The sequence below is a fragment of the Rhinopithecus roxellana genome, chromosome 2 (genome assembly GCF_007565055.1).
Source record: "Rhinopithecus roxellana isolate Shanxi Qingling chromosome 2, ASM756505v1, whole genome shotgun sequence".
Classification (NCBI taxonomy): Eukaryota; Metazoa; Chordata; class Mammalia; order Primates; family Cercopithecidae; genus Rhinopithecus; species Rhinopithecus roxellana.
Genome location: NC_044550.1, coordinates 57,337,544 through 57,357,638, shown reverse-complemented (window position 1 = coordinate 57,357,638; position 20,095 = coordinate 57,337,544). Strand labels below are relative to the sequence as shown.

The 20,095-nt window shown below is 37.6% G+C and overlaps 1 protein-coding gene across 1 annotated transcript in view; it reads right to left on the bottom strand.

Annotated features, from left to right (window-relative positions):
• The window catches only part of FAM160A1 (family with sequence similarity 160 member A1), a 275,216-nt gene that overhangs the window by 30,586 nt on the left and 224,535 nt on the right, over positions 1-20,095 (bottom strand). Inside the window, exons 7-8 of the mRNA XM_010372514.2 lie at positions 9,636-9,803; positions 723-802 (exon numbers count right to left, since the gene is read on the bottom strand). Of these exons, the coding sequence (XP_010370816.1) occupies positions 723-802; positions 9,636-9,803 (248 nt within the window). The remainder of the gene's footprint in view (positions 1-722; positions 803-9,635; positions 9,804-20,095) is intronic.

Genomic DNA, 20,095 nt, shown 5'->3' with positions numbered 1-20,095 from the left:
CAAAAACAGATGCTTCTCACAGGTTCTGGAGAAGAAGAGGTATTGCTGGGCCAAGACAAGATTTGGTGTTCCTGAGTTCCCTATTAAATTGCCAAATGACTGTCTTCTTAATAGCTGTGCACTTTGACTCCTAATACTCATCTTCAAATCCCAGTCACTTCATAAAACCTTTCCCACCTGTACTGTCCAAAGGACAAACCTTTGCTACCTTGTATATAAGTCCTCAGTTCACAGCAAATACTCATCAAATTTTTACTGAATTTAACTGAAATATGCTCACAGATCAGAGAGTAAACACTGTGTGTGTATCATTATCAAAGCATAAATCAAAGAAATTATATATCAAAAGCATTTTATATTTGGAAAACTTCCTTTTAATAGCAAAAGTCCCCTATAAATGTACTTCAGGAGAAAGACGTTCAGCCACAGACCAGAATAGCTTTTATAATACTTCTGAACATTCTCAAGCATTCTATCTATAATTTCCAGGAGCATATTTACAATATAATGCATATGGCCCTCGACAAACTTTTAATAGTACAAATGAAATTAACCTTGGGAAACAATGCAAAAAATAAATTAATGTTCTTGATAATTTTCTTCCTTAGATGCATGGCCCCTGTTTAGCTTAAATGACCAAAGTAATATAAAGTATATGAATAGAAAGTAATATAAAGTATAAAGTGAATTTTTCTTTAAAGGAAACAAAAAAGGCAACTCACCTTAGAACTAGCTGTAACATCACATCTTCACAATGTAAACCAATGAGAGTTCTGAATAATGCCAGGGACACCACACAAAGCTGGGAAACAAGAGACACATATTCTAGTTCAGATGCTGGAACGATAACTCCACTCCCCACAGATGGTAAATAAATCAGAATTACAAAATAAAATGGGCCTTTTTTTTTTTTTTTTTTTTTTAGCAGTTTTGATAAAAAGCCTGCTGCTGCCAGAAAGAATGTGTATTCAGGATATCAATTCTCCTATAGGATTTGATTAGAAAGCCAGCGTCTGGAATTACGCCACGGTGCAGAATTATCTTCCTACAAAAATGCCTGGGCTCGTATTTCCAACTTTTACAGATCCAGACAGATAAACATTCTCCCTACAATTCTCCAATTCTCTCTCTCTCTCTCTCTCTCTCTCTCTCTCTCTCTCTCTCTCACACACACACACACACACACACACACACACACACACAATCTCCTATTTACGTAATTTGTTTTCCTGAGTTATTTTTCAAACATTAGTTATTTACAAGACAGGGCTCGCGGAAAATTGTATACAACCTAGCCAAGTCTCCCTTCAGAGTTCTTAGCCTCAAGCTCAGCTCCTCTCTTGGCTTTGGGGCAAACATTTTCCTTGGTTCCATTTCCCATTGTGCTGAGGGTAAGATAATGTTCTTTTCTAAAAAGTTCTTTAAAAAAACAAGAATTCTATCAATGCTGATTTCCAAAAAGAAAAGGTAAACTGCCAAATAGGGGAGATGCCCAAAGGTGTATTGTAAAATCTTTGTACCCTTTTGAGAGTAAGCTTTTATCAATCTACTGGCCCATTTAAATAATTTTAAGCTCTCACTCTTTGTAGAGTAAATGCTAGTCTGTTTTCTAGGCAAGTTGGGCTTAAAATCTGGCCAATGAAATCCACAACAATGCTGTAAAGAAAGAGCTGTACTTAGCCTAATCCAAAACATCTCTTATCCTCAGGGCAGGTCATATACGTGTAGTTAGCTAGAAGCAACATACCCTGTTCCCATTCCAAGTCTTTGCACTTATGGTTCCATTAAATGCAATGCCTTTTCCTGACTCCTCCAACAGGCTAACTCCTATCTATTCTCAAAGTCTTAGCTTAGGCCTCACCTCCCTTAGGAAATCTTTCTGTTCTGTCTCACAATATTACCATCCAACACCTCCTTTCCCCAACTCAGTTAGGTTTCCTTCTTATCCATTGCCACAGTAACCCCTGCAAATCACTGTTAATTTATCAGACTGCATAGTAACCCTTACCCCTCACTGTTAAGGGTGAGCCACAGGGTGTTTATCTTTTTATTATTGAGTTGTAGGAGTTGTTTATTCTGTGTACAAATACCTTATCAGACATATGATTTGCAAAAATTTCCTACCATTCTGTGAATTGTCTTTTCAAGTTCCTGTTGTTGTCCCTTGAAGGCAAAAGTTTTTAATTTTGATAATTTCCAATTTATCAATTTTTTCATTTGTTGTCATTCATGCTTTTGGTGTCATATCTAAGAAAACACGGCCAAGGCTACAAGGATTTACTCCTATGATTCCTTCTAAGAGTTTTAGAGTTTTAGCTCTTACATTTAGGTCTCTGGTCCATTTTGAGTTAATTTTTATATATGGCATGAGGTGTGGATTCAGCCCTATTATTTTGCACGTGGATATGCAATTGTCTTAGCACCATTTGTTAAAAAGACTATTCTTTCTCCCACTGAGTGGTCTTGAAATCTCCTTGAAAACTAATTGATCATGGATATATGAGCTTATTTCTGGATTTTCAATTCTGTTTCACTAATCTGTATGTCTATCCTGCACTACACTGCTTTGATTACTGTAGCTTTGTAGAAAGTTTTGAAACCAGGTACGGTGAGTTCTCCAACTCGTTTCTTCAAGTTTGTTTTGACTATTCTGGGTCCACTGCATTTCCATATGAATTTTAGAGTCAGCTTATCTATTTCAACAAATAGGCCAGAGAGGAGTTTTATAGAAAAACACTGAAATGGTAGATCGATTTGTGGAGTATTCCTATATTAACAATATTAAGTCTTCTGGTCTATGAACATGGGATGTTTTCCTTTTATTTAGGTCTTCTTTAATTTAAACAATGTTTTATACTTTTTGCAGCATAAGTTTTGCACTTCTTTTGTAAAATTTATTCATATTTTCTTTTGATGTTGTAAATTGATTTTTGTACATTAATCTTGTATCTGCAACCTTACTAGACTCATTCATTCTAACAATTTTAGTGCATTCCTTAGTTTTTACATACAAGAGCATGTCACCTACAAATACTGATTATTTTACTTTTAATATAAATGTGTTTATTTCATTTTCTTATTTAATTGCCCTGGCTAGAACTTCAAGTACCATCTTGAATAGAATTGAGGAGAGAAGATATCTTATTCCTTATCTTAGTGAAAAAACATTCTTCACTATTAAGTATAATGTTAGCTCTGACTTTTTCGTAGATGCTTGTTATCAGATTGCTAGGAAGTTCCCCTCTATTTCTAGTTTGTTGAGTATGCTGTTGATAATCATGATGTTTTCCTTTATCTTGATACGATGTATTACATTAATTGATTTTCAGACTTTAAACCAGCTTTACAATCCTAGTTTGATAAACCCCATTTGATCATAGTGTATAATCCCTTCTATTTATTCTAGATTTAATTTGCTAGTGTTTTATTGAGAATATGGGGAGCCCATAGTCATAGTTAGTATATAGTTTTCCTGTGGTATCTTTGTTTAGTTTTGGAATCAGAATTAACACTGGCTTCACAGAATGAGTTGAGATGTATTTCCTCCTCTTCTAATTTTTTAAAGAGTCTGTGAAGAATTTGTATTAATTATTCATTTTTTAAATTGATAAAGAACACACAACATAAAAGTTAACATATTAATGATTTTTAAGCATACAAATCACTAGTGGTAACTATATTCACATTGTTGTGCAACAGATCTCTCAAACATCACATTTTGCAAAACTGAAACTCAATAACCATCAAACAACTCCCCATTTTCCCCACCACCCAGCTCCTGGAAACCATCATTTTACCCTCTGTTTCTTTAAGTTTGACTATTTTAGATCCCTCACATGAGTGGAATCCTACAGTTTGTCTTTTTATGACTGGCTTACTTCACTTCACATAATACCCTCAAAGAGCATCCATGTTGTAGCATGTAACAAGATTTCCTTCTTTTTTTAAGGTTGAATAACATTCCATTCCATTGTATACATATAACATACTCTCTTATCTATTCATCCATCAATGGACAATCTGGGTTGCTTCAACCTCTTGGCTAGTGTGAATGATGCTGCAATAAACATGGGTGTACAAATATCTGTTCAAGATAGTGCTTTAAATTCTTTTAGATATATTACCAGAAGTGGGATTGCTGGATAATGTACTAATCCTATGTGTTATTTCTTGAGAAACCTCCATGCTGTTTTCCATAATGGTTGCACCACTTTACATTCCCATAAACAAGGCACAAAGTTTCCAGTATTTCCACATTCTCACCAACACTTACTTTTTCAGTTTTTTGGATAGTAGCCACCCTAATGGATATGAGATAATATCTCACTGTGGTTTTGATTTGCACTTCTCTAATCTTTTCATATGTTTTTTGGTCCTTTGTATGTCTTCTTCATAGAAATATTCAAGTACTTTGTTTATTTTTAAGTTAGATTATTTGGGTTTTTGGTTGGTGGTGAGTTACAGAACTTTTTATATATTCTGGATACTACCCCTTAGCAGATATATGACTCATAAATATTTTCTCCCATTCTGTAGGTTGCCCTTTCATCTTGTTGATTAGTTCATTTGATATGCCTAAGTTGTTAAGTTTGATGTACTCCCATCTGTCTATTTTCCCCTACGCTTCTAGTGTCATATCCAATAAATTATTACAAAATCAATTGCTATGAAGTTTTCCTCCATGTTTTCTTCTAGGAGTTTTGGAGTTTCAGATCTTATGTTTAGGTCTTTGATCCATTTTCAGTTAATTTTTTATATGGTGTAAAGTAAGGGTTCAACTTTATTCTTTTGCATGTGGAAATCCAGTTTTACCATTACCATTTGTTGATGAAATCGTCCTTTCCTATTGTGTAGTCTTGGCATCCTTGTCAAAGATCATTTGACCATAATACAAGGGTTCATTTCTGTTTCATTCTGTTTCCTATTCTGTTTCACTGGTCTTTATACTAGTACCACACTGTTTTTTATTACTATAGCTTTGTAATAAGTAATTACTATAGCTTAATTACTATAGCTTTGAGTAAGATGTTTTAAAATAAGGAAATGTGAGCTCTCCAACTTTTGCCTTCTTTTTCAATATTATTTTAGCTATTCAGGGTCCCTTGAGATTTCATATAAATTTTAGGATTTTTTTTCTATTTCTGCCCAAAAAATGCCACTGGGATTTTGTTACAAATTGCATGGAATCTGTAGATTGCTTTGAGTAATATGGCCATTTTAATGAAAATAAGATTTTCAATCCATGAACATGGAATGTCTTTCCATTTATTTGTTCTTCTTTCATTTCTTTCAATAATGTTTTGTAGTTTTCAGTGCACAAGTCTTTCACCTCCTCAGTTAAGTTTATTCCTAAGTATTTTATTCTTTTTGATGCTATTATAAAGAGCTTTTTAAAATTTCCTTTTTGAATTGTTCATAGTTAATATATACAAATTATTTATGCATGTTGACTTTGTATCCTGCAACTTTACTGAACTCACTTGTTAGTTCTAACAGTTTTTGAGTGACATCTTTAGGATTTTCTATATATATGATCATGCTGTCTACAAACAGACACAATTTAACTTCTTTCTATCCAATTTAAATGCCTTTAATTCTTTCTCTTGCCTAATTGCCCTGGCTAGGACCTCTAAGTGGGCATCCTTGCCTTGTTCCTGATTTCGGTGAAAAAGCTTTTAGTCTTTCACTATTGAGTAAGATGTTAGCTGTGGGCTTTTCATATAAGGGCTTTAATATGTTGAAGTTGTTTCTTTATATTTCTAGTTTGTTGAGTGCTTTTATCATGAAAGGGTGTTGAATCTGTCAAGTGCTTTATCTGTATCAATCGAGATGACCCTGTGGGTTTTGTCCTTCATTCTGTTAACGTGGTATATTACACTGATTGACTTTCATACGGTGAAGCATCATTGTGTTCTAGGAATAAATCACACTTGGTCATGTTGTACAATCCTTATCATGTGCTGTTTAATGCTTTTTGCTAGTATTTTGTTAAAGATTTTTTGCATCAATAGTCATCAGGGATACTGGTCTCTAGTTTTCTTGAAGTACCTTTGTCTAGCTTTGGTATCAGGACTATACTGGCCTCATAAAATTAGTCTGAAAATGTTCCTGGATCTTCAAGTTTTTAGGAATTCAAGGAGGACTGATGTTAATTCTTCTTTACATGTTTGGTAGACTATTCCAGTGAAGCCATCTGGTCCTGGGTTTTTCTTTAAGAATTTTAAATTATTATTACAACTTTGATCTCCTTACTAGAGGTAAGTCTGTTTAGACTTTTTTTTTTATTTCTTCATGATTCATTCTTGATAGGTTCTATGTTTCTAAGAATGTATCTAGGTCTTCTAGATCATCCAGTTTGTTGGTGTATAATTGTTTGTGGTATGCTCTTTTTAATTTCTGTGGCATAAGTTGTAATGTCCCCTCTCATTTCTGATTTTAGTTATTTGAGTCATCTCTCTTTTCTTAGTTAATCCAGCTAATGGTCAATCAATATTGTTGTTGTTGTTTCAAAAACCAAGTCTTGGTTTCATTGGTTTTTCTATTCTTTATTTCACTGATTTATTTCACTTCCTTCTGCTAACTTTGACTTCAGTTTGTTCTTCTTTGTCTAGTTCCTGGAGATGTATAGTTAGGTTGCTGCTTCAAGATTTTCTTTTTCTTAACCTAAGTGTTTACAGCTATAAAATTCTCTCTTAGTACTATTTCACTGCGTCTCATAAGTTTGGCGATATTGTGCTTTCATTTTCACTTGTCTCCAGATATTTTCTAAATTCCCTTGTGATTTCTTCTTTGGCCCAAGAATGTGTTGTTTAATTTGTATGTATTCATAATTTTTTCCACTTTTTCTTCTGCTATTTATTTCTAGTTTCATTCCATTGTAGTCAGAAAAAAATTATTTGTGTGCTTTCAATTTTTGTAAATGTGTTAAACTTTGTTTTGTGACCTCACAAGTGGTCTATTTTGGACAATGTTCCATGTGCACTTGAGGAGAATGTATATCCTGCCATTGCTGAGTGGAGTATTTGGTATACGTCTGTTAGGTCCAAATGGTTTATAGTGTTGTTCAAATCCTGTTTCCTTCTTTATCTTCTGTCTGATATTTTTATCCACTATTTAAGTAGGGCATTGAAGTCTCCCACTATTAATGTGCAGCTGTCTGTTTCTCCCTGTAAATCTGTCAATGTTTGCTTCATATATTTGAGAACTCTGATTTATATATAATATTTATATCTTACTAGTGAATTGACCCTTTTATCATTACATAATGTCATTCCTTATCTCTTGTGTCTTTGTCTCTTTACCTTAAAATCTAATTTTTTAAATATAAGTACAACCATCTCTGCTTTCTTTTAGTTACCATTTGCATGGGATATATTTTTCCATCTTTTGACTTTCAGCTTATGCATGTTCTTAGATCAAAAGTGAGTGTCTTTTAGACAGTATATGCTTGGATCATGTTTTTTTAATCTATTTAGCCAGTTTATATCTTTTGATTGGAGTGTTTAATCCATCTACATTTGAAATAATTACTGAGGTGGAAGGACTTACTATTTCCATTTTGTTGTTTTCTGTGTGTCTTACAGCTATTTTATTCCTCTTTTCCCAATAAACAGACAGAACATAAGCAGCAGTGTGAAGCCAGCAATTCACTCTTCTCTTTCCCTCACAAAGTAAAAGTCAGCAGTTGGAAGTTTTCTCTGCATCTTGCCACACTGTGTTGGGGAGGGCGCATGGCTAGAGCAGGTAATAATGCCACCTATTTTCCTGCACACTTCAATATATCTCTTCTCGGCTTTGTAATACAACCTCTTAACTGGTGTTCTTACAAAATTTCTGAAGTTCTCACAAAGGCAATTTGGTCCATACATTTTCTTAAGTGGGTTTCTCTGTGAGGGAATAAGGGCCTGGGTCTTCCTATTCCACCATTTTGCTTACCTTACTTTTTAACTAGTGCCTAAATGTTTGAAAGAATTCACCAGTGAGGCCACTGGGTCTGGGCTTTTCTTTATGAGTAGTTTGTTTAATTTCTATTTTAATCTTATTTTGATATTGATTTATTTTGATATAAATTTTAGATTTTCCATTTCACAAGTTTTTGTCTTTCTAGAATTTGTCTATTTCATCTAAGTCATCCTTTGGCATATAGTTGCTCACAGTATTCACTTATTGTTTTTATTTCTGTAAGGTTGATAGTAATATCCTCCTCTTTCATTTCTCATTTTAGTAATTTGAGACTTCCCTCTTTTTTTCTCAGCCTAGCTAACGGTTTGTCAATCTTGTCAAAGAACCAACTTTTTATTTCACCTATTTTCTCCATTGTTTAAATTTGCTGTTTCACTAATTTCTGCTCTAATCCTTATTGTTTTCTTTTTGCCTGCTTTGTTTGATCTTCTTTTTCCAGTGTATTATGGTAGATGCTTAGGTTACTGCTTTGAGCTCTTTCTTCTTTTTTTAACATATGTGTTCACAACTATATATTTCCCTTTAAACAATGCTTTCACTGTATCTCATAAGCCTGGGTATATTTTGTCTTCATTCTCATTTATCTCAAAGTAAATTCTCATTTCCCTTGTGATTTCTTCTTTGACCCACTGATTAGAAGTGTGTTAATTTCCATATACTTGTGAATTTCCCAAATTTGTTTCTGTCAATATTTTTTTAATTTCCATCCATTATGATCAGAGAACATACTTTGCATGATTTCAATCCTCTTAAATTCACTGAGGCTTGTTATATGGCCTAGCATATGGTCTGTCTTAGAGAATATTTCATGTACATTGGAGGAGAATGTGTATTATGTTGCTGTTAAGTGTAGTGCTAATTGAATATTTTCTTAGCATAACATTTTAATTCCTTTAAATGATTTTTCCACTACATTTTTTAGTTATTTTCTTAGTGGTTGCTCTAGTGCTTCCAGTATACATTTTAACTTACCAGAATTTACTTCAGATTTATATTAAATTAGCTCTAGTGAAATATAGAAATATTACTCCTATATAAGTCTATTCCCTCTTTCCCCCTTTGTGCAATTATTGTTATACATATTATCTCTATATATGTTACAAACTGAATGATATATACATTCTCATTCTTTTGCTTTTAAAACAAGAATTGCAATTAAATAGGGACAGCCTTTGGGGAGGAGTATTTTTCAAGTTAATCAGAGCTTCAAAATGAAGAATGACCACCCAGATTCACAACTTTCCAAACTTCCATTTCAGGAAAACTCATGGACAGGAATATGATCTCTAATATCCAGACCTGATGCACTCTGGTTCCTTGGTTTTATCTGTGCTTAAGTCCACGTGTTCCCCTGCATCTTGCCCCCACAAAAGTGCATTCTGCTAGTTCTACAGAAGAAAGTACTAAAACAGAGAAATCGCAAAAGATGTCCTATGAAAGGCAGTAAGTGTCACCTCTTTGACAGAAGGATCCTTGAGAGCAAAACACATTATCCCATTCATCTCTAACCAAATAGAAAGAAGGTAATGGCCACAGAACAACAACCACCAAAAAAAAAAAAAAAAAGAGAGAGAGAGAGAGCAAAAGAGAATATTCATAATTTCATTCCCAAAACAAACTCTCCTGAAATCTGTTCTTAGTTGTAAGTTCCCTTCCTCTAGCGCTCTCCTTACCCGAAATGGGGTGTTGATTCGACTTGTGAGAGTGTCTAGGATGTGGACATTCTCGTGCTGGTGCAATAGGATAAAACGGAGGAAGATCTCAAGTAGTGCCGGCTCGGAGATGCTACGCAGGAAAAGGTCCAGATATGCAGTTGTGGTCATGACCTCCTCCACAGTCACCTAGAACCAACAACAGAGTGAGCGCAGGTGAGCATCCTCTTGATGCTGTGATACACGCCTCTCCCGTGGCCCCAGCCTCACCACAGTGACCCCATCAAGGCAAGAACACGACTGCCCACGAAAACATACTTCAGAGCTTTATTGAAACCCATAACCTATTCACATTCCACAATACCTCATGCTGTTTCCACCCTTTAATTCAATAAGGAAAAAGAAAGGCATAAAGAATCAGTTCAAGGCCGGGCGCGGTGGCTCAAGCCTGTAATCCCAGCACTTTGGGAGGCCGAGACGGGCGGATCACGAGGTCAGGAGATCGAGACCATCCTGGCTAACACAGTGAAACCCCGTCTCTACTAAAAAATACAAAAAACTAGCCGGGCGTGGTGGCGGGCGCCTGTAGTCCCAGCTACTCGGGAGGCTGAGGCAGGAGAATGGCGTAAACCCGGGAGGCGGAGCTTGCAGTGAGCTGAGATCCAGCCACTGCACTCCAGCCTGGGCGACAGAGCAAGACTCCGTCTCAAAAAAAAAAAAAAAAAAGAATCAGTTCAAGTGTTCTGACAATTCTAATCATCAAATGCAGTTCAAATACCATAAAGATTTTAGAGTGTAATCAGAACTGAAGAAGAAAGATAATGGAAAGTATTTACATGGATTGTAAAGGATTAATTAGAAAGCTCGGAGTCACTTGTTTCATTATTAGTCATTCAATAAACATTTATTGGGACCTATTATGTACAAGGAGCTGAAAACATAAGAACACTCTATGTCCAGGAAGATGAGCTATAACAAGCAAAATGATAATACAAATTGCAAAGGAGCAGTACAGACACAAAGTACTACAGATATTCAGATGTGTTTCTGGAGAGATGTAAGTCAAATTTTTTATAACTGAATAATACACATAAAATGTTATTTATAAAGTACTATAAGAACTCACTGCTTATAAAGTAACTTAGTTTTTTATAATTCAAATTAATATTTGCTACCTGGTATAATTTTCTCATGTAGTAAAATGTCAATTTTTCAGTGAATAGGACTCTGAAGAGCCAAGTTTTTCAAGAAGCTGAGGATTTGATGCTTCAAGTATCAAAATTCTAACCGTAAACATTTTTATTAGGAGTATTTTAAGAGCTAGCATATACATCTTTGTCCTCCTAAGATGAGAATATACCATCTTTTGATGAATAGAGGTTATTCCCAGGGTCATCAACTGCCCCGCAGAAGCATAAAGAAACAGCCACACCTGAATGCATGAAAATCACCAGAGAAATAGTTCAAACTTTCAGATTCTAATACCACACACCCTAGAAATCTTAGCAATCCCTCCACCATGAGTCAAATGCACTCGATTCTAAACAAAACAGATGGCAATACAAATTGAGTGATTTTTATTTTCCCTTTTCCATGTTTTAAAATCTTCTTTCTTTCTCTTCCTTTAAAAGCGTTAGTTGTCACATTATCTTACGGTTACTGGGCCATTCCTTTTATATTCCATTCCTCTTCCCCTTTTAATTTTCAGCTTTCAAAATCCACAGATTAGTTTAGAAACCAGATGTCCAGATCTGCTACATAAGTGTAGATGAGCCCTGAGTGGATGCATCTGTGCATAAAGGCTTGGCGCTATCTATTTTGGCTGCTTAAATTACTTTTAAAAAGTTCTGGTGCTCAGCTATCTTCTGGATAGATGAGCCCAGGTGGATAAAATATTACCAAGTCAGTGTGTCTGTTTTCTTTATCCTAAGAAGGCATGCTTATCCAGTGCATTAGAATCTAATGAGAAGTCATTCCACAGTGGTCTGAGTACATATCGTAGTGCAAATTCCCTTCCCCCAGCTTGGTGCCAACAAGGCAAGCTCTCAGACATTCAATACACCACTATGTCATCTGACCAACTGTAAAGAGCTCTCTGTGGCCCAAATACAGCAATAGAAACAGGTAACCATGAACCATTTAACAAATAAATTGCATTGGGAAGAGTACTTTTCATGGTCTGCCCCTGATTCTGAAACAAACTACTTCCGTCTTTGTGTTTCCTGATGTTTTCTAGTCCCATATATGGAGCACTCCTAATGCTGTCCTGGGATGCACATTGTGTCTTTTCCTTTATTACCCCAATGCAATGTACAAAGCCTGGCACACAGAACATACTTCTTCCTGAGTGAATGACAGCCCCAAAGATCTAGTGATTTATATTTGCCAGAGTTTAGTTTAACTTTTGATTATTCTTTATCCTCCACATGTGTCCTGAAGGCCCCAGAGAGTAAAGACATTTTTTATAAAGATCTCTGTAATAACTGATGTCACCAATCATGGCTAACAGGGAAATGACTCACAACAACCCTACATTAGCTCACATCCACTTCACTACTGCAAACCTGGGATCCTTTAGCAGAAACTTAATCCTAAATGATTTAGGCGAAAATCTAATTCCCCAACAAACTTGATCACTAGAAAAAAGTTGCATAATCATTCCAAACAGGCTATGTATGTAGTTTCTGTAATACAATATTTTCAACTTATCTACGGAACACTGCTGAACTGACGTGTCATACAGAATTCCAGCCTTTGTACCAATAATGTAGCATCAGCTTTTCCCCCCTTAAGTTACATATGACCTTAGTAAGCTCGAAAGCACAGCAATCAACTCCTTAGACTATAGTCTCAGTCTCTGTGGCCTAACATGAAAGGAGGGCATTAAGTATCTATTGTTTACTACTGTTAGGCTGGATAAGTGAAAAGATTTCATTTCTTTTTAGAAATCAAAGCTGTCATTTATAAGCTAAGAGGATTTAAGAAGCACTTGGAGGGACAACGTTTATATAACATGCTATAAATATTAAAAACCCAAGTCCATTAAGCATTAAGTTGCATATTTTTATGAACTGAGATCATACTCACATTAAACTAATACCCAAACCAGGAAAATCTGGCTCCCTTCTCCTTCCATCTTTTCCTTCCACCATATCCGCAGAGCCCTTAGGAGCTTTTTATACCAGAAAATCTTTTCCTGTCCCATTATCTTACTTTCAGAAACTTCCTCTAATCCCCCCAAATAGGCAACCTCCTTAACAAGGATGAGACCAGAGCCTAAGTGTGATCACTGGAAAGCTAACAATAAACCTCAAGGGAAAAGATGCTCTGCTGTGCAGAATGTAAAACAAAATTTTCTGCTAATGCCCCAAAGAAGTGTTAGCAAGACTGGAAAGTAGCGTCTTCTTCATGCACCCATTATGAAGGACAATCTGGTGTTAATATAAGTAAGATCTCTGTCTTAGAGATGACTATCAATATTTATTTAAATTGTTCTATAAAGAATTGCAGGTTGCTACGAATTTACATAGAAATACTAATAGAAACAGTAAATGACGTTCTACCTTACTGCCATTTCATACACAATAATGAAATTTAGGGATACTAAAGCTTAAGAATGGTATTTCATACTAAAGTGGGGCCACAATGACTGAAATCACCTAAAGAAAACTCAGTGTCCACAAACGAATAATTATCCTTGACAAGATAAGAACAGTTGTTACTCTAAAGAACGTATCTGCGTAGGCGCTATTACGTGATTACTTTTCAACCCAAGTTCCAGAATAGAGGCCTGACTCAGGTACTTGACTTTACTGCTATTGAGTCCCGTTTAGTCCATCCTTGGAAATAAATCTTTTTCTGCCCGTCTTCTGTACATTCCTATAGCCCTTGTCTGGGTCCTTCTTCATGCCAAGAATCTTCACCAATCCCTCAAGCCGGTGTTTTTGAAACTACAGTTTGAGTTCAAGAGTGGGTAGTTAATTCAGTTTATTAGTTCATTAATGGTTTAGACCAGATTCCAATAGAAAATATTAGAGTACCCTGCACGTAGTAAGGGCAAGTCCTATTTTGTCAAACTTGTGTATACATATTTTGTTGAAAATATACATAATGCAATATATTAAATATATGTGCTTTGCTTGCAAATTCAGTGAATACACATATATATGCAAACATGCAAAATATTATTTCTGACTGTGAGCTGCAGCCAAAAACATCTGAAAAACACCACAGGAGCACAGTTCACCATCATCTACGCCATCCTTTCACCCACCAGTTCTCATCACCAGTTCCCTATGCTCCAGGCTATAACCCAGCATGGGCTGGCCTGGAAGAAGCGCACACATAGGTGAGATCAGTTTTCTGAACAGGATGGCAACTGAATTTACAATCAATCTACTCTTTTTTGTCTTAGGCTAAGAGCTCCAAAAGTGTGTTTTTATTTTTTATTAGAATTTCAAGCTTCTCAGAAATAGGTAAAATGGACAGTGTGTTTTCTTTTAAAAAGGAGGTGGGTGGGGAGGGAGGAGGTGACACCACGCATCACATTCTACTTCTATAAAACCAAAGCTCTCTAAAAAGAATTAAAGCCAGAACCAAAGCCAGCCATCATGCCCACAACTGCAGCAGCACATTAACTTACTGCACAGCATAGGAGTGAAATTGAGCATATAGACATTCTGACCTTTCTGTAATCAGCTCTAGTTGGGCCATCCCATTTGCATCTAAATTAGCACCAGAATCCTCCCTGTAATGGCAGGTTTATGTGTGTCCTGAAAAATACATTTCCAACCTGCTAATTGTTTTTTTGTGATCTAGTCACACTGGAACAAACAGATGGATCCTACCTTCTGTCACTCAGGCAGGTGGCAGGCAGTGGGGTCAGGTGACTGTGGCACCCTCTCCAAGTTAGAAGCCACCCTTCCTTGGCTTTTCCTTTGATAACAGAGGAAAAAACTAGCTAACTGCTGGTTCACCTGGGTAATCAGTGAGTCATCAGCCCCAGTGGGTCCAACCAGAGTGAAGCTCCCACTGAAATCAGCAGAGGGGAAAAGAATGACAAGGCTGGATCACACAAAACAGGAGTGAAAGGGTCTTAACAGGGAACACAGGCTACGAGCTCGCCTGCTGCTGCCAGAGAGAGCCAAGCCAACGGACAGGCGGGAGGCATATCCACCCACCTGCAGCCAAGGGCAGCAGCTGGATGGGCTCCTTGCAGCCATCTTCTCCCCTCCAAGGACATGAAGCGCTAAGAAGAACATTCAAGTACAAAAGGGAAGACAGACGCCCTGGTTCTCAGCAAGCAGCTCTACTGTTTCAGCCAAAAATTCAGGACAGAAAATGTTCAATGACTCCAGATCTGAAAATAGTCTGCAGTTGATGATTCCGGCTCCCTCCCATCGGCTCCCCTATGCCTCCCTTCTGCTCCCCGACCTCTAGGCCACACGCTATACTGCTAGCACCGCCAGAGGCCAGCTGGGGAGGTGAATGGAGGTGACAGCCAAAGTCAGCAAGTTTGCTGATTTATTCCTAAAATATTTGAGGAAGGAGGAAACAGAGTGGCTACAATGAGGATTTCAGTAACATATTTTGAGGAAAGTGTATTAAAATAAAAGCCAGTCTCTGCCCCTTTTCTCCCAGCATTTCTTCAATGGATCTGTAATACATTAAATATATTAGTATAATAAATTTATATCTTCTGGGAGAAAAGGGAAGCAGTGAACAAATGGCTTTTCAGGGTCCTCCCAGGCCCTGAATAGTGAAACACCGCTCATCTCCCCAATGGAAGTAGGAGCTGGGATCTGTCTGCCTGGGGAAAACCAGGCGCCAGAGACACAACGTGGGAGGCAGTGCCACTCAAACCACAGGCAGTGGTGGTGCTCCCAAGGCCATGTGGCTTTCTCACTGAGCACTGCTTCCCTGGAGCAGATCTCAATGCATTTAACTGGCCCAAATTTGAGGTACTTGAATAAACACTGACTACCTGTCCCCGAAGTACAACCTTTATTATCTGGGATTTGGTTGATTGTTTTTCTGCATTTTCCATTTTGTTCTCAGTGTTCAGATTACCTTGTCGTGAATATTGTCAACTGCTATGGATGCTGCACCTTTGGGGTTCCTACCTTTTCCTACACCTCCTTGCAATGGGAACATATCAGGAATGGACCTATTCAGCAAACATTTATGCAGGTGAAAGCTCTGCACTGGGTCCTGGGGACAGAAACATGAACAAAACACAATTCTGAGTGCTTTGTTGTTGTAAGCAGAAGCCAAATGCATTAGGAAATTCTACTTAAAACCTGAACCTGTGTGAGGTCTATACCAGGAGTTACGTTAGCCTTGCAGGGAATATGGTTGCCAGCCCTGAGTAGAAAATGAGGTTTTGAGGAAAACAGTGAGAGGAAGATAATAGAGAGTGGTTTTCAGAAAAAGGAGAGGCTTTGGAGCTATACAAACTAGAGTTCAAATCCTAACATTTATTACCTGTATAACCTTGATTGTGTTATTTAATCTCTCTAAGCCTGTTTCCTCCTCTGCAAAATGGGGATAATCCAATATGTTTGAAAGTATTAAGAGGATTAAAGAGAATACACATAAATCTCAACACATAGAAGGGACTCAGTAAAGGATGGCTATTATTTCCTGACTTGGGTCCTCAGTTTAAAATAAGCCAAATTGAGGCCAAAAAAAAAAAAAAAAAAAAAAAAAAAAAAAAAAAAAGAAGGACCAGGAAGTCGGTGGGAGTGTTGGTGGCAAAAGAACAAAATTTGCCTGTCTGTACATGTTTTTGGGAGTTGGGGGGGGGGGGAGTACAACCACTCCTTATAGAAAATGAACACCTCATCCATTTCCACTCCCTCCCTATTCCCTCCCAGGCATTTTGTAGAATCAGAAGATTTTGAGGTGGTCACAAGGGATGGGCTACATCAGCCCCAAAGATTCAGTGTGTCCTAGAACAGGCTGTAGTTAGAGGGGACACAGAAACTCCCTAAAACATATTTTCATCTGTATTTGCCAATGCTAGCCAATCTAAACCTCATTTTAATCCCACAGGACGAGCTGACCAATACTGACAGAACAAGAATAAAGCTGTCATCGCCAATAAAAATGGTCCTATGTCCAATGGGCCAATGCTGCAACTAGGGTTGGCCAAGTTGAAGTGTTACTGCTTTTTTCACATCAAAAGTTATTTTCGCTTGCTTATCATAAACCTCTCTCCCTGGAGGTTTCAGCAAATGCCTATGTCTATAGCCATTTGGCTATGTCTATACTATGTGTGCATAATTTGTACCCTATAGCTTCATTATGATATAATTTATTAGAGTATAATGCAGTATATGATCCATCATACTTGAACCTCACCTAATAAAGTTTAACTATTGAATACCCAAATACTCCATAAGAAAGGTAATTCATAGCATGGGCCTGAGGTATTAATAAGGAAACATGCGGGCATTTTGGCTCAGAAACAAAGATCTGAGGGGTATTCCAAAGACCACTTGGTTCTTCTCTTTCCTATTTATTAATTGTTCCAGAAAGGGTCCCTTTTTTATTCAAACTTCTCAGTGACAATTTGAGAAACAATAAAAACAACATCACTGACCAGTTATTGAGTACCTAGTACGTAACTAAGGACTATTCTAAGCATACTGTTTCAGTTATTTGAGTCCCAGCAATCTTATGAGAACTAACTCCAGATGGTCCAAGCAAAAAAAATACTTACTGAAGGGGTGTCTCACAGAATCACCAGAAGGCTGGAGAGACAGGCTTAGAAAGAAAAAGAGGTCTGGTGCTGGGCTGCCAAAACACAAACACCCACGACACCCTTCTTTCAAACTCAAACAGAGATTACACAGCTTCTTTGGGCAACACAACTTAGTCGAGGCTCATAATTTTTGAATCAGAAGAAAGTACTCCTCATTACAAAGGGAGATTCCACCTGCTGTAATTTAAATTGTACCTTACCCTGCCCTCATCTTAATAAGTGTTGACGGAGAAATGCTGTCCCCACAAAACTCAACTTTCCTATTCCGGAATTCTTATTAAACCTCTCAGACTTCCCTTTTCTAGGCTGTCAGTTCCCTTTCTCCGTTTTCATAATACACACATTCATCCTTTAAGATTGCAAACTTACTGCAGAAATGACTACATCTGACCTGCAATGTGAACTCTCAAAGGACCTGATGCACCGCCAGGTACTCAGAGTAATCAATAAATGTGTCAAGATGGAAATCAGCAGCCCTGTTACTAATAAAAACACTGGATTTTCACAGCCCATGGTGGGGATGCCTTCCTTAGCAGGGTAGTTATATTAATTTTACAATGCCGTAACAGCAGGGGAAATTTTCCACTTATAATGAATAACATTTCATTGAAAATACAGAGAGTAACTCATGCCACGCTCTTGAATTACGGTAACCTCAAAAAGTGATCCGCTGGGAAAAAAAAAAAAAAAAAAAAGAAATGCTTCCTCAGGCTTCTCCCTATTTATCTTCCTGATTAATAAGACAATACTACTGAATGCTGATGAGACTGACTTTAAAACCCACAATGGAGGGGAAATGGTCCATGGGCCAGAACCCCAACCGGCAGCTTCTCTAGAATGAAGCATCTGAGAACCACTGCAAGAAGGCAGCATCTAATGCCTGCCCTTCCACGCAACCGCCTCAACTCCTCCCCCACTCCCTCCGCCCCGCCACCACACGCACACAGCTCAATCTCCCTGATGGGTTAAATGTATCATTTGGGAAAGGAATTTAAATTTAGACCCATTTTCCTAGACACTAAAACTGTAACAAAGCAAGCTCTGATAATAAAAGACAGATTTCACTCCTCGCTTATTTTCCACGAGCACTGGAAAGACCTCAATACAATGGGAAGGCAGAAAACACACACATATCTGCCCCAACAAATTCAATAATTACAGTCATTCTGGTTGTTCCTCTCTGTTGTCCCAAACCTGCACATCATCTGCCACTGGATAATCACAGAGGAGCATCCCATCAGAATGACTCCGCTTTACCTCGCCTGAAACGCAAGTCAGACACAAAAATGACGGGACAGCAAGCCTCAAAAAAAGTTAGTGGGAGGCGAGAGAAAATTATAGTCAGAAGATAAACAGACTAAACTCCTTCTCTGTTTTCCTTGCTTTTTGGTTTTCTTACTTGAAGAAAAGCTTGCAGGGCCTTTGTTGCTGATACATTTTTAATGTTCTCTTAGGAGAGTGCAGGGAAAGAATAAAAGATTCACACCAACTTTCAGACCAGATCTTCCCTCCACTCTCTGCATTTGTTTCCAAGATGAATACCACCTGGCTGCCTTAGATAAGGTGGGGTTTTGTGTGTGTGTGCGTTTTAACTATTATTTCTCTGTGTATAGGGAGGGTGGGACCGTTTCTATCTTTTCATAATTCTGATGCTTAAGAACTCAATCATTTGGTACCATTATCTCCCTCATGCACTTGTTGAAGTTAAAAACAAAAGATATCTAATTTTCCATTTCAAATCAGAGATCGATGTAAGCTTAGTTTATAACATGAATTTCCTTTCCTACAATGGAAGAGAAGTGACGTGAGGGGCTACGAAGACGTCAGGGATGAGGAGACTCTGCAGGACCGGTAGACCTGCTCAGCCTCTGAAAATTTACTCTCTGCCTATTTGTGATAAGACAATGCATAAAGTTTTGACAGCTAACTTCTATTATTTTAAAAATATAAAACCAGGCAAGAAGAGCTATACTAGAAGAAGGGGCAGAATCAGGTATGTCAGAGTCAAATGCTTAAGACGACCTCTAGGCTAGTTGAAACTGGCCTCTGAGCCACAACCAGCCCATATAGGGCATTTCTGCAAATTAGAAATACATCTCTTTGGGCAAAGTAGCCCCCCAGGCCCACAGTTCGGTAAGCAGATGGCTTGGCCAGAGAAGAAGGTGTCTTCTGCCAATTAGACAAGGGTGCCTCTTCCCGTGGGTGGACACAGCCCCATGCCAGGACACAAAGTCTGGCAAACAGAACATGAACACCATCTCTCCTATCTGCACCCTCAGCAGGCTGCCCTTGTGCAGTAGACAACCTGCCCAACTCTATGCAGTGGCCCTGCCAACTCTGTGCCTTTCCAATAATTATAATAATAGAAATTTCCAGTTTCCCATCAATGGAAATGAAATTTTGTTTATCTGTAAGAAGCTTTGAGGTTTATGGCAGGCACTACTAAACGTCTCCCCAATATTTATTCTCCCTCTCTTCCTTGGGAATAAACCCTGACTTTATAATAAAAAAACACATTTTGCATCTAGATGTTACTACGTGTGTCCTGGCTAGTGAATTGTAAATAGAAGTGGTGTGCGGAATACGAAAGGATCATTAAAGCGAGTTTTCTGTAATATAAAGGGAGTTTTCTGTATCCACAGCTAAACCTTAGGCACACCAATACACTGTTTTCTCTGAGTAAGAGAAATAAGATATGCTTTGTAAGTAAATTGCT